This window comes from Scyliorhinus torazame, chromosome 4 (genome assembly GCF_047496885.1).
Source record: "Scyliorhinus torazame isolate Kashiwa2021f chromosome 4, sScyTor2.1, whole genome shotgun sequence".
NCBI classification, from domain to species: domain Eukaryota; kingdom Metazoa; phylum Chordata; class Chondrichthyes; order Carcharhiniformes; family Scyliorhinidae; genus Scyliorhinus; species Scyliorhinus torazame.
In genome coordinates, this window is record NC_092710.1 from 67,902,395 (window position 1) to 67,915,388 (window position 12,994).

The 12,994-nt window shown below is 48.3% G+C and overlaps 1 protein-coding gene across 1 annotated transcript in view; it reads right to left on the reverse strand.

The window, feature by feature from the left end:
- LOC140411386 (uncharacterized) overlaps window positions 1–12,994 on the reverse strand; it is a 190,482-nt gene that overhangs the window by 133,174 nt on the left and 44,314 nt on the right. Inside the window, 2 exon segments of the mRNA XM_072500500.1 lie at window positions 4,319–4,402; window positions 4,542–4,709. Of these exon segments, the coding sequence (XP_072356601.1) occupies window positions 4,319–4,402; window positions 4,542–4,709 (252 nt within the window).

Here is a 12,994-nt window from a genome sequence, read left to right on the forward strand (position 1 = left end):
GACCCCTTGCTGCAAGTTCGACCCCCACAGCCCTGATCGCAAAACCCCATCCAACAACCCGAGGGAGGAGAACGGTCGTTGTCAAGCCACGTACTCTCGAGGGCATCAAGTGCCGGGACCCCTCCAAGTTCCTTGGACAGCGCTCAAATGAGGATGCTGTGGAAGAGCAGGTCCCAGGTAGTCAGAGCCTGCACATCTGTGAGAAGAGAAAAATAGAGGGGACCTCTGCTACCTCTAATTGTCAAACAAGAATGTAGTGTTCGTTTAACTGTGGGTAACCCCTCGCCCTGTAACAGGTATAGTATAGTTCATCCTAGTGTGTATTGGTAGGATTAAACAGGCCACTTGATTTCTTTCCTTGATGCAAATTTTCATTCTTCGATTTCTCTGGAGACAGCCTCTGCCAGGATCAGTAAGATAGTCTGTTCCCACCAAATTTAAAACTGGGCTAGAACTGAGCCTCGCTGAGTCAACGCTTTTGATCCTGACAATCTCTGCTCTTTCCTTACTCTGGGAAAGTGCATCAACCTCTTTTCTTCATATCCTTCTTCCGATTCCACCTCTTCTTACAAACACGAGCTGCATTTGTGCAACTCTGCTTTGGGGTAATAGCCACAAAACTCTGCGTGCCAGGAAGGCACTAAATTAAACATAGATGCCTGGCAAACTTTGGGACAAAAATGTCAAAGCCATGTAATTACCCAAAAACATAAACTAATGGGTAATCATCGCTTTCAATCCTGCTAACCTCTGCTCTTTCCTCACACAGGGAAAGTGCATTATCTTCCTTTTCTTTATCGTCTTCTTCCAATTTCAGCCCTTCTTACAAATACTACTTTCGCTCGTGCAACTCTGCATTGTTGTAGCAACACAAATTCTTCATTCCACAGATGCCTGGAAGCCCCCCCCCCCCCCCCGAAATTTTGCATGAAAACTATAAAACTCATAGCATAGTCTACAATATGGGATTTAATTGATATTATGCAGGGGATTGCGAGAATAAACGGTTAACAAAGAGTTCCTGAAGGAGTGTGAGCCAGCACCTGGGGGGAGGGATAAAAGGTAAAGTGAACCAGATATTAAAAGAACAACAAATGTTATGTTCATCTCTCTACAGAAAGTATTACACACTCGTGTTATGCTTCATGGCGTTTTTCACCACAGATTGGACAGACATTTAGAATAAAGGACCAACAGCAATAAATTTAAATGAAGATATCCCAGTTACATGTGGTTCACTCCACAGGCCATGGGCAAATGTCAGGATGGCATCCTATGGGGTCATCCCAATAAAATGTTCACATATGGATGCACCAACCAAAGGGTGGTGTGGAGAAAGGTGAATGCCAGTTCCGATTATTGTTCCGAGCGCGACCCCACTGTGAGTGATTGGTGAGGATTCACCAAACATGCTTGTATGAAGCTGGCAGGTTTAGCCTATGGCCCAGAAAAGGGACTGGATTTAGGGCAGAAGTGCTCCAGGAAGATCTTTGAGAAAGAATACGTACTTTATGAAATCAAGAATAGGCTGAGCACAACTGTCACCCCTCCCGAGGATAGCCTTAGGACAAGTGGGGAGGGCGCAAAGAGGAGGGGACAAGAAGAGACACCTGAAGACCATTCCCAGCTCCTGTGTGAATGAATTAACCCTGATCAAATCTTCAAATAAAAGGTCAGACAGAAAATCACCGACCGGCAATGTTTAATTGACTCAATAACACAATTATCATAACTTAAATATTGACTAATACAAATGATGAATTAAAAGTTGTAGACAGGGTCACCCTGCAACAGTAAGACGCCAATTAACAGTAGCACAATCAATAAGAGAGGTTGTCAGCTCATTCAATCACCATCAGAAAACATTCACTAGATCACTGATTATTAAATTATAGTTCAGTTCAGTGTCTGAGATTACTGCAGATTGGGAGGTTAATTTCATATCAACTAATTAGGAATTGAATTAACCCATTCCATATTTTCTGTGTGTCTAATACTGTTGATTAGAGCAGATGTTTGGAGAAGAGCGGAGCCCAGAAATACCAGCAGGTCCGGCTCCTCAGAAATCGGGTGCCCCAACCTCAAAGTTAAGTGACACTCACCCAAATTAGCGACACTGTGTATGGGGTTGCCAAATGCGCCGTGGCACTGTCCTATGGCAGTGCCAACCTGCCAGTCTGGCACGACCAGGTTGTCATTTTGATACTGATCTGCCATTTTCCTGACCACCTGGGGCTACAACGACCTCAGAGCACCCGGGCCTGGTCATCGCGTCCGGTCTCAGTTTATGGAGATTAGTGATTCAAGCCAGCGTCACATCACACCGACAGGTGGGAACATCGCTTTTACCCGAAGATTAGGCGTCAATCCAGCTTTATCATGCATTTACATGGATTTAAATATGCAAACAGGTTCACGCCCTCGCTGGGAGTGAACATGATTAGATGGGCTAGGAGCATCCACGAGCATCGCAAACTCGTTGGCATCCAGCGCAAATCCTGTTTCAGGGCTCTCGTAGTATTTCCCCGACATAGCAATACTTGAGTCAGGCGCAACACAGCATGCAAATCACCCCCAGAGGTTTACAACACAGAGGTCCTTCGGCCTATCGCTTCAGCACAGGCCACCCAACACCAATCTATTCTCATCCCATTTTCTTGCACTTAATATGTAGCCCTGTAAGTGTGGCACAGCAGTTAACACTGCTGTCTCAAGGTGCTGAGGACCCGGGTTTGATCCTGGCCCCGGATCACTGTCCGTGTGGAGCTTGCACATTCACCCCACGTTAAAAAATAGTATGCATCCTTCTATGCCATGGGGTTTCAAATGTTCATCTAAATGCTTTTAAAATGTTGAGGTTTCCCACCTCTATTACCCTTTCAGCCAGTGAGTTCCAGATTCCCACCACCCTCTAAAACCTTTCCTCAAAACTCCTTAAATCTCCTGTCCTTCACCTTAAATCTATGTCCCCTGGTTATTAACCCCTCTCCTAAGGGGAAGGATTTCTTCCTGTCTAACCAATCTATGTCCCTCATAATTTTGTACACCACTATGAGGTTCCCCCCTCAGCAATGATCAAAGAAAAACAATCTCAGTCTAACCAGCCTCTCTTCATAGCTGAAAAACTCAAGCCCAGACAGCATCCTGGCGAATCTCCTCTGCATGCTTTGCAGTGCAATCGCATCCTTCCCTGGTGTAGAGACCAGGGGCGAGATTCTCCGACCCCCCGCCGGGTCGGAGAATCGCGGGGGGTGGCGTGAATCCCGCCCCCGCCGGTTGTCGAATTCTCCGGCACCGGAGATTCGGCGGGGGCGGGAATCGCGCCAGTTGGCGGGCACCCCCCCCCCGCGATTCTCCGGCCCGGATGGGCCGAAGTCCTGCTGCTAGAATGCCTGTCCCGCCGGCGTGGATTAAACCACCTCTCTTACCGGCGGGACAAGGCGGCGCGGGCGGGCTCCGGGTTCCTGGGGGAGGGGGGGGTGCGGGGCGATCTGGCCCCGGGGGGTGCCCCACGGTGGCCTGGCCCGCGATCGGGGCCCACCAATCCGCGGGCAGGCCTGTGCCGTGGGGGCACTCTTTTCCTTCCGCCTTCGCCACGGTCTCCACCATGGCGGAGGCGGAGACTCCTTCCACAGCACATGAACGGGGATGCCGTGAGCGGCCGCTAACGCTCCCGCGCATGCGCCGCCCGGAAATGTAATTTCCGCGACAGCTGGCGGGTCACCAAAGGCCTTTCCCACCAGCTGGCGGGGCGGAAATCAGTCCGGCGCGGGCCTAGCCCCTCAAGGTTAGGGCTCGGCCCCCCAAGATACGGAGGATTCCGCACCTTTGGGGCGGCGCGATGCCGGACTGATTAGCGCCGTTTTTGGCGCCGATCGGCGGACATCGTGCCGATACTGGAGAATTCCGCCCCAGAACATCTCACTATACTCTAGCTGTGGCCTAATGAACATTTTATATGGCTCGGTCATAACCTCCCTGCTCTTATATTCTATGCCTTGGCTAATAAAGGCAAGTATCCCCCATGTCTTCCAAACCATCTTGGACATGCACCCGAAGATCTCTCTGGTCTTCTGTACTTCCCAGCATCCTACGATTCATTGTATATTCCCTTGCCTTGTTATTCCTCCCTTTTCAGGATTGAATTCCATTCGTCACTGTTCCACCTGACTATCATCCTATAATCTAAGAGTTTCCTCACTATTTACCGTACCACCAATTTTCCTGTCAGCTGAAAACGTACTGATCTTACTTCCCACATTCACATCTAGATCATCAATATACATTACAGACAGTGATTAAAAACTGTAATTATCACACTGTTACTCTCAGTTCCGGTCTGATTTCCTGCACCGCTGCCAGGAGTCTCTTTCCATTCGGACTAAACCAGTTCCCCATCAGTCTGAAACAGATAATAAACTTATTCAACAATGTGCAAATGCAGAGAGATTATATTTCAGGAGTTAATATTTCAATAACAATTACAGGCAATAATCACATTCATCTTTTACTGATTACATAAAAACTGAACAAATACTCACTCCATCTGCTCCAGATGCCTGCAGGTCTGTAGGAGATGGCAGAGAATGGGGACAGATTTTTCGGTGAAGGAGTTTGATTGCAGGTTCAGAAACGTCAATGACTGATTTGTACTAAGAGCAAAGGTGAGATCCTCGGCACAAGAATCTGTGAGATGGTTCTTTTCAAGACTAGGGATCAGAGAAAAAAAGAAGAGGAATTAAAGTAAATGCACAGTATTTGTTAATGAATCAATTGTTCATACGGATATCACAAACATAACAGAGTGATTATAATGGTAGACATCAATTACACACACAAGACCATAAAACATTGGAGCAGAATTAGGCCACTCGGCCCATCGAGTCTGCTCCGCCATTCAATCATGGCTGATATTTTTCTTATCCCCATTTTCCTGCCTTCTCCTCATAACCCCTGGTCCCCTTATTAATCAAAAACCTATCTATCTCTGTCTTAAAGACACACAGTGATTTGGCCTCACAGTCTTCTGCGGCAAAGAGTTCCACAGATTCAGCACACTCTGGCTGAAGAAATCCCTCCTTATCTCGGTTTTAAAGAATCGTCCCTTTTGTCCGAGATTGTGTCCTCTGGTTCTAGTTTTTCCTACAAGTGGAAACATCCTCTACACATCCACTCTATCCAGGCCTTGCAGTATCCTGTAAGTTTCAATCAGAACCCCCCTCATCCTTCTGAACTCCAACGAGTACAGAACCAAAGTCCTGAACCGTTCCTCATACGACAAGCTCTTCATTCCAGGGACCATTCTTGTGAACCTCTTCTGGACCCTTTCCAAGACCAGCACATCCTTCCTTAGATACGGAACCAAAACTGCTCACAATACTCCAAATGGGGTCTGACCAGGCAGGGACACAGGATAAAAGAGCGCGAGGAGAGCGGCGGGGGCACAGCGAAAGAGTGCGAGGAGAGCGGCGGAGACACTGTGAAAGAGTGCAAGGAGAGCGGCGGGGACACTGTGAAAGAGCGCAAGGAGAGCGGCGGAGGCACAGTGAAAGAGCACGAGGAGAGCGGCAGGGACACAGTGAAAGAGCGCGTGAGTGTGGCAGGGACACAGCTGCAGGAGAAGCAGCCTTCAGATTTTCGGCGGGAGCAGAGGTCTGTCGGGAAGGTAAGTTTACCTCTTTAAAAACGTACCTTGCAGGAGAAGCGGCCTTCAGATTTCCGGTGGAGGTAGTGGCCAGGGGTCTGTCGGGAAGGTAAGTTTACCTCTTTAAAAATTTATCTTGAAGAGTGACATCACAGCAAAGCTGATTGGCTGGTAAAGAAAGTGCACCAATTAGCAGAAGCTGGGAGAAATTTAACTCTTCGTGTGTTGGTAAGTATTGTGATTGGTAAGTAAAATCTTTATTCCTTTCACTTATTCGATATTATATTTGTAATCAGTTAAGGTAAAGTGTAAAATGGCAGGAGATTCCAGACCCGTGTAATGCTCCTCGTGCTCAATGTGGGAGTTCAGGGGCGCGGCCGATGCCCCTGACTCCTTCATGTGCGGGAAGTGTGTCCAGCTCCAGCTCCTGTTAGACCGCATGACGGCTCTGGAGCTGCGGATGGACTCACTTTGGAGCATCCGCGATGCCGAGGAGCTTGTGGATCGCACATTCAGGGACAGGGAATGGGTGACCAAAAGGCAGAGAAGGAGCAGGAAGGCAGTGCAGGTGCCCCTGCGGTCATCTCCCTCCAAAACAAGTATATCGTTTTGGATACTGTTGGGGGAGATGACTCACCAGGGGAAGGCAGTAGTAGCCAGGCTCATTGCACAGTGGCTGGCTCTGCTGCACAGAAGGGCGGGAAAAATACTGGCAGGGCTATAGGCTTGGGGGATTCAATCATAAGGGGAGTAGACAGGCATTTCTGTGGCCAAAAACGAGACTACCGAATGGTATATTGCCTCCCGGGTGTACGGGTCAGGGATGTCTCAGATCGACTGCAGGACATATTGAAGGGGAAGGGTGAACAGCCAGTTGTCGTGGTGCATATAGGCACCAACGATATAGGTAAAAAACGGGATGAGGTCCTGCAATCAAAATGTAGGGAGTTAGGAGATAAGTTAAAAAGTAGGACCTCAAAGGTAGTAATCTCAGGATTGCTACCAGTACCACGAGACAGTCAGAGTAGAAATTCAAGAATAGTCAGAATGAATACGTGGCTTGAGAGATGGTGCGGGGGGGGGGGGGTCAGATTTTTGGGCATTGGAACCGGTTCTGGGAGCGGTGGGACCATTACAAATCGGATGGTCTACACCTGGGCAGGACTGGAACCAATGTCCTAGGGGGTGCTTTTGTCAACACTGTTGGGGAGGCTTTAAACTAATGTGGCAGGGGGATGGGAGCCAGATTAGGAAGTTGAGGTCATTAAAGAGGCAGCAACTAAATCCAGTAAGGTACTAGATATTAAACTCAATGTGGTAAAGGGGAAGGGTAGCCAGGGAAGGGATGATGGACGCAAAGGGACAGGTGGCCTGAGGTGCATTTGTTTTAATGCAAGAAGTGTGGCAGGTAAGGCAGATGAATTTAGGGCTTGGATTAGTAGCTGGGAAAATGGAGTTATTGGTATAACTGAGACTTGGTTGAGGGAAGGGCAAGACTGGCAACTAAATATCCCAGGGCATAGATGCTTCAGGAGGGATAGAGAGGGAGGTAAAAGGGGTGGAGGAGTTGCATTACTGGTCAGAGATGATATCACAGCTGTGATTAAGGAGGGCACGATGGGGGATTCGAGCACTGAGGCACTATGGGTAGAGCTAAGAAATAGGAAGGGTGCAGTAACATTGTTGGGACTTCACAACAGGCCTCCCAAAAGCGAGCTTGAAATAGAGGTACAAATATGCAAACAGATTACAGAAAAATGTAGGAGCAATAGGGTGTTCGTGATGGGAGATTTTAACTTCCTCAACATTGAATGGGACTCATGTAGTGTTGGAGGCGTGGATGGAGCAGCATTTGTAAGGAGCATCCAGGAGCGTTTTTTAGAGCAGTCTGTGAACAGTCCAACTCGGGAAGGGGCCATACTGGACCTGGTATTGGGGAATGATCTCGGCCAGGTGGTTGAAGTTTCAGTCAGTGATTACTTTGGGAATAGCGATCACAATTCCGTAAGTTTTACAATACTCATGGACAAAGACGAGAGTGGTCCTAAAGGAAAAGTGCTAAATTGGGTACAGTCCAAGTATAACAAAATTCGGCAGGAGCTAGGGAATGTGGATTGGGAGCAGCTGTTTAAGGGTAAATCCACATTTGAAATGTGGGAGTCTTTTAAGGAAAGGTTGATTAGAGTGCAGGACAGACATGTCCCTGTGAAAATGAGGGATAGAAATGGCAAGATTAGGGAACCATGGATGACGGGTGGAATTGTGAGACTAGCTAAGATGAAAAAGGAAGCATACATAAGATCTCGGCAACTTAAAGCTGATGAAGCTTTGGAGGAATATCGGGAAAGTAGGGCAAATCTCAAACGCGCAATAAAGAGGGCTAAAAGACATCATGAAATATCTTTGGCTAACAGGGTTAAGGAAAATCCCAAAGCCTTTTATTCGTATATAAGGAGCAAGAGGGTAACTAGAGAAAGGATTGGCCCACTCAAAGACAAAAGAGGAAATTTATACGTGGAGTCAGAGGAAATGGGCGAGATTCTTAATGAACACTTTGCATCGGTATTCACCAAGGAGAGGGACATGATGGATGTTGAGGCTAGGGATGGATGTTTAAATACTCTAGGTCAAGTCGGCATAAGGAATGGGGAAGTTTTGTGTATTCTAAAAGGCACTAAGGTGGACAAGTCCCCAGGTCCAGATGGGATCTAGCCCAGGATACTGAGGGAAGAAATAGCTAGGGCCTTAACAGATATCTTTGCAGCATCCTTGAGCACGAGTAAGGTCCCGGGGGACTGGAGAATTGCTAATGTTGTCCCTTCGTTTAAGAAGGGTAGCAGGGATAATCCAGGGAATTATAGACCTGTGAGCTTGACGTCAGTGGTAGGCAAGCTGTTGGAGAAGATACTGAGGGATAGGATCTATTCACATTTGGAAGAAAATAGACTTATCAGTGATAGGCAGCATGGTTTTGTGCAGGGAAGGTCATGTCTGACAAACCTAATAGAATTCTTTGAGGAAGTGACAAGGTTAATTGATGAGGGAAGGGCTGTAGATGTCATATACATGGACTTCAATAAGGCGTTTGATAAAGTTTCCCATGGCAGGTTGATGGAAAAAGTGAAGTCGTATGGGGTTCAGGGTGTACTACTTAGATAGATAAAGAACTAGCTGGGCAACAGGAGACAGAGAGTAGTGGTGGAAGGGAGTGTCTCAAAATGGAGAAAGGTGACTAGTAGTGTTCCACAGGGATCCGTGCTCGGACCACTGTTGTTTGTGATATACATAAATGATCTGGATGAAGGTATAGGTGGTCTGATTAGCAAGTTTGCAGATGAGACTAAGATTGGTGGAGTTGCAGATAGCGAGGAGGACTCTCAGAGAATACAGCAAAATATAGATAGATTGGAGAGTTGGGCAGAGAAATGGCAGATGGAGTTCAATCCAGGCAAATGAGAGGTGATGCAATTTGGAAGATCTAATTCAAGAGCGGACTCTACGGTCAATGGAAGTGTCCTGGGGAAAATTCACGTCCAGAGAGATCTGGGAGTTCAGGTCCATTGTACCCTGAAGGTGGCAATGCAGGTCGATAGAGTGGTCAAGGAGGCATACAGCATGCTTGCCTTCATCGGATGGGGTATTGAGTACAAGAGTCGGCAGGTCATGTTGCAGTTGTATAGGACTTTGGTTCGGCCACATTTGGAATACTGCGTGCAGTTCTAGTCGCCACATTACCAGAAGGATGTGGATGCTTTAGAGAGTGTGCAGAGGAGGTTCACCAGGATGTTGCCTGGTATGGAGGGTGCTAGCTATGAAGAAAGGTTGAATAGATTAGGATTGTTTTCGTTGTAAAGATGGAGGTTGAGGGGGGAACCTGATTGAGGTCTACAAAACTATGAGAGGTATGGACAGGGTGGATAGCAACAAGCTTTTACCAAGAGTGGGGATGTCAATTACAAGGTGTCACGATTTCAAGGTGAGAGGGGGAAAGTTTAAGGGAGATGTGCGTGGAAAGCTTTTTACACAGAGGGTGGTGGGTGCCTGGAACGCTTTGCCAGTGGAGGTGGTAGAGGCGGGCACGATAGCATCGTTCAAGATGTATCTAGACAGATATATGAACGGCGGAGAACAGAGGGAAGTAGATCCTTGGAAAATAGGCGACGGGTTTAGATAAAGGATCTGGATCGGCGCAGGCTGGGAGGGCCAAAGGGCCTGTTCCTGTGCTGTAATTTTCTTTTTTCTTATACAGCCTCAGAAGTACATCCCTGGTCTTGTATTTTAGCCCTCTCGACTTGAATGCTAACATTGCATTTGCCTTCCTAACTGCCAACTGAACCTGCACGTTAACCTAAGAGAATCTTGAAGAAGGACTTCCAAGTCGAATCTTCGTGCTTCAGATTTCCAAAGCATTTCCCCATTTAGAAAATAGTCTTTGCCTCTATTCCTCCTTCCAAAGTGTATAACCTCATACTTTTCCACATTGTATTTCATCTGTCTCTTCATTGCCCACTCCTAGTCTGTCCAAATCCTTCTGCAGCCCCCCGCTTCCTCAATACTACAAGATCTTTGTCTCATCTGCAAACTTCGTAACAGTGCCTTCAGCTCCTTCTTCCAGATCATTAATGTACATTGTGAAAAGTTGAAGTCCCAGCACAGTCCCAAGGCACAATACAAATCACCGGCTGCCATCCTGAAAAAGGCCCCTTTATCCCCACTCTGCCTTCTGCCAGTCAGCCAATCCTCTATCCATGCCAGGATCTTACCCTTTTTTAAAAAATATATATTTTATTGAAAATTTTTCGATCACAATTTTTTCCCCTTACACATCAAACATAAGAAGAATTTTTTTTTTTTTTTAAACAGTACATGTAACATAATAACCACAGTCTAATAACAAGTAACTAACCAACATGGTAAACTAATCAATTAACATAAAATAAAACTTTCCCCTACCCCCCCCACCCCCCCCTCCCCCTACCTCCTCCCTGGGTTGCTGCTGCTGGTCATCTATCTTCCCTCTAACGTTCCCCTAGGTAGTCGAGGAATGGCTGCCACCGCCTGGTGAACCCTTGAGCCGATCCTCTCAGCGCAAGCTTCATCTGCTCCAGTTTAATGAACCCCGCCATATCGTTTATCCAGGCCTCCAGTCCGGGGGGTTTCGCTTCCTTCCACATGAGTAAAATCCTACGCCGGGCTACTAGGGACGCAAAGGCCACGACATCGGCCTCTTTCGCCTCCTGCACTCCCGGCTCATCCGCAACTCCAAATAAAGCTAACCCCCAGCCTGGTTTGACCCGGACCTTCACCACCTTCGAAATCACTCCCGTCACTCCCCTCCAATATCCCTCCAGTGCCGGGCACAACCAAAACATGTGTGTGTGGTTTGCCGGGCTTCCGCCGCACCTCCCACACTTGTCCTCCACTCCGAAGAACCTGCTCAACCTTTCTCCCGTTATGTGTGCTCTATGTAGCACCTTAAATTGAATCAGGCTAAGCCTGGCGCACGAGGAAGAGGAATTTACCCTGCTTCGGGCATCAGCCCACATACCCTCCTCGATCTCCTCCCCGAGCTCTTCTTGCCACTTTCCTTTTAGTTCGCCCACCAGCTCCTCCCCCTCTTCTCTCGGTATATCTCTGACACCTTGCCCTCCCGACCCACACCCCCGAGAGCATTCTATCCTGGATCCCCTGTGTCGGGAGCAATGGAAATTCCCTCACCTGTTGTCTTGTGAACGCCCTCACCTGCATATACCTAAAAAAGTTTCCCCGGGGCAGCTTATACTTTTCCTCCAACGCTCCCAAGCTCGCAAACGTCCCGTCTATAAATAAATCTCCCACCCTCCTAATTCCCAACTGGTGCCAGCTCTGGAATCCTCCATCCATCCTCCCTGGGGCAAACCTATGGTTGTTCCTGATTGGGGACCCCACCAGGGCTCCCAGCACCCCTCTCTGTCGCCTCCATTGTCCACAGATATTTAATGTTGCCGCCACCACTGGGTTTGTGGTAAATTTTTTTGGTGAGAGCGGTAGCGGCGCCGTCACCAGCACCTCTAGACTCGTCCCTTTACAGGACTTTCTCTCCAGTCTTTTCCACGCCGCTCCCTCTCCCTCCATCATCCATTTACGGATCATCGCCACATTGGCGGCCCAATAGTAGTCGCCCAAATTCGGCAGCGCCAGTCCCCCTCTGTCTCTGCTACGTTGTAAGAACCCCCTCCTTACCCTCGGGACTTTCCCTGCCCACACGAAGCTCGTGATGCTCCTGTCTATTTTTTTTTAAAGAAGGCCTTAGTAATTAGTATAGGGAGACATTGGAAAACAAATAGGAACCTCGGGAGGTCCATCACCTTTACTGCCTGCACTCTGCCCACCAATGTCAGTGGCTACATGTCCCACCTCTTGAAGTCATCTTCCATTTGTTCTACCAATCGTGTCAGATTAAGTCTGTGCAAGGTTCCCCAGCTCCTGGCGCTCTGAATCCCCAGGTATCGGAAGTTTCTTTCCACTTTCCTTAGAGGCAGGCCTTCTATCCCTCTACTCTGGTCCCCAGGGTGGATCACGAAAAGTTCACTCTTCCCCATGTTAAGCCTATATCCCGAGAAATCTCCGAACTCCCTCAATATCTGCATGACCTCGGTCATCCCCCCCACTGGGTCCGTCACATACAACAGTAGGTCATCCGCGTAGAGCGACACTCGGTGTTCTTCTCCCCCTCTAATCACCCCTCTCCATTTCCTGGAGTCTCTCAGCGCCATGGCCAGTGGTTCAATTGCCAACGCGAACAGTAATGGAAATAGCGGGCATCCCGGTATAGTCCCTTGTTCCCCTGTATAGTCGGAAATACTCCGATCTTTGCCGACCCGTGACCACACTTGCCGTTGGGGCCCCATAAAGGAGTTTGACCCAGCTAATAAACCCGTTCCCGAAGCCGAACCTCCTCAGCACCTCCCATAGGTACTCCCACTCCACCCTGTCAAATGCCTTCTCTGCATCCATTGCCGCCACTATGTCTGCCTCCCCCTCTACTGGGGGCATCATTATCACCCCTAATAGCCGTCGCACGTTGACATTTAGTTGTCTCCCCTTTACGAACCCTGTCTGGTCTTCGTTCACCACCCCCGGGACACAGTCCTCTTTCCTCGATGCCAGCACCTTTGCTAGCAATTTGGCGTCCACATTTAATAGTGAAATAGGCGTATAGGACCCGCACTGCAGCGGATCTTTATCAAGCTTCAAAATTAGCGATATCGTCGCCTCCGACATTGTCGGGGGTAGAGTCCCTCCTTCCCTGGCCTCGTTAAAAGTCCTCACCAACAGCGGGGCCAACAGGTCCACATATTTTCTATAAAA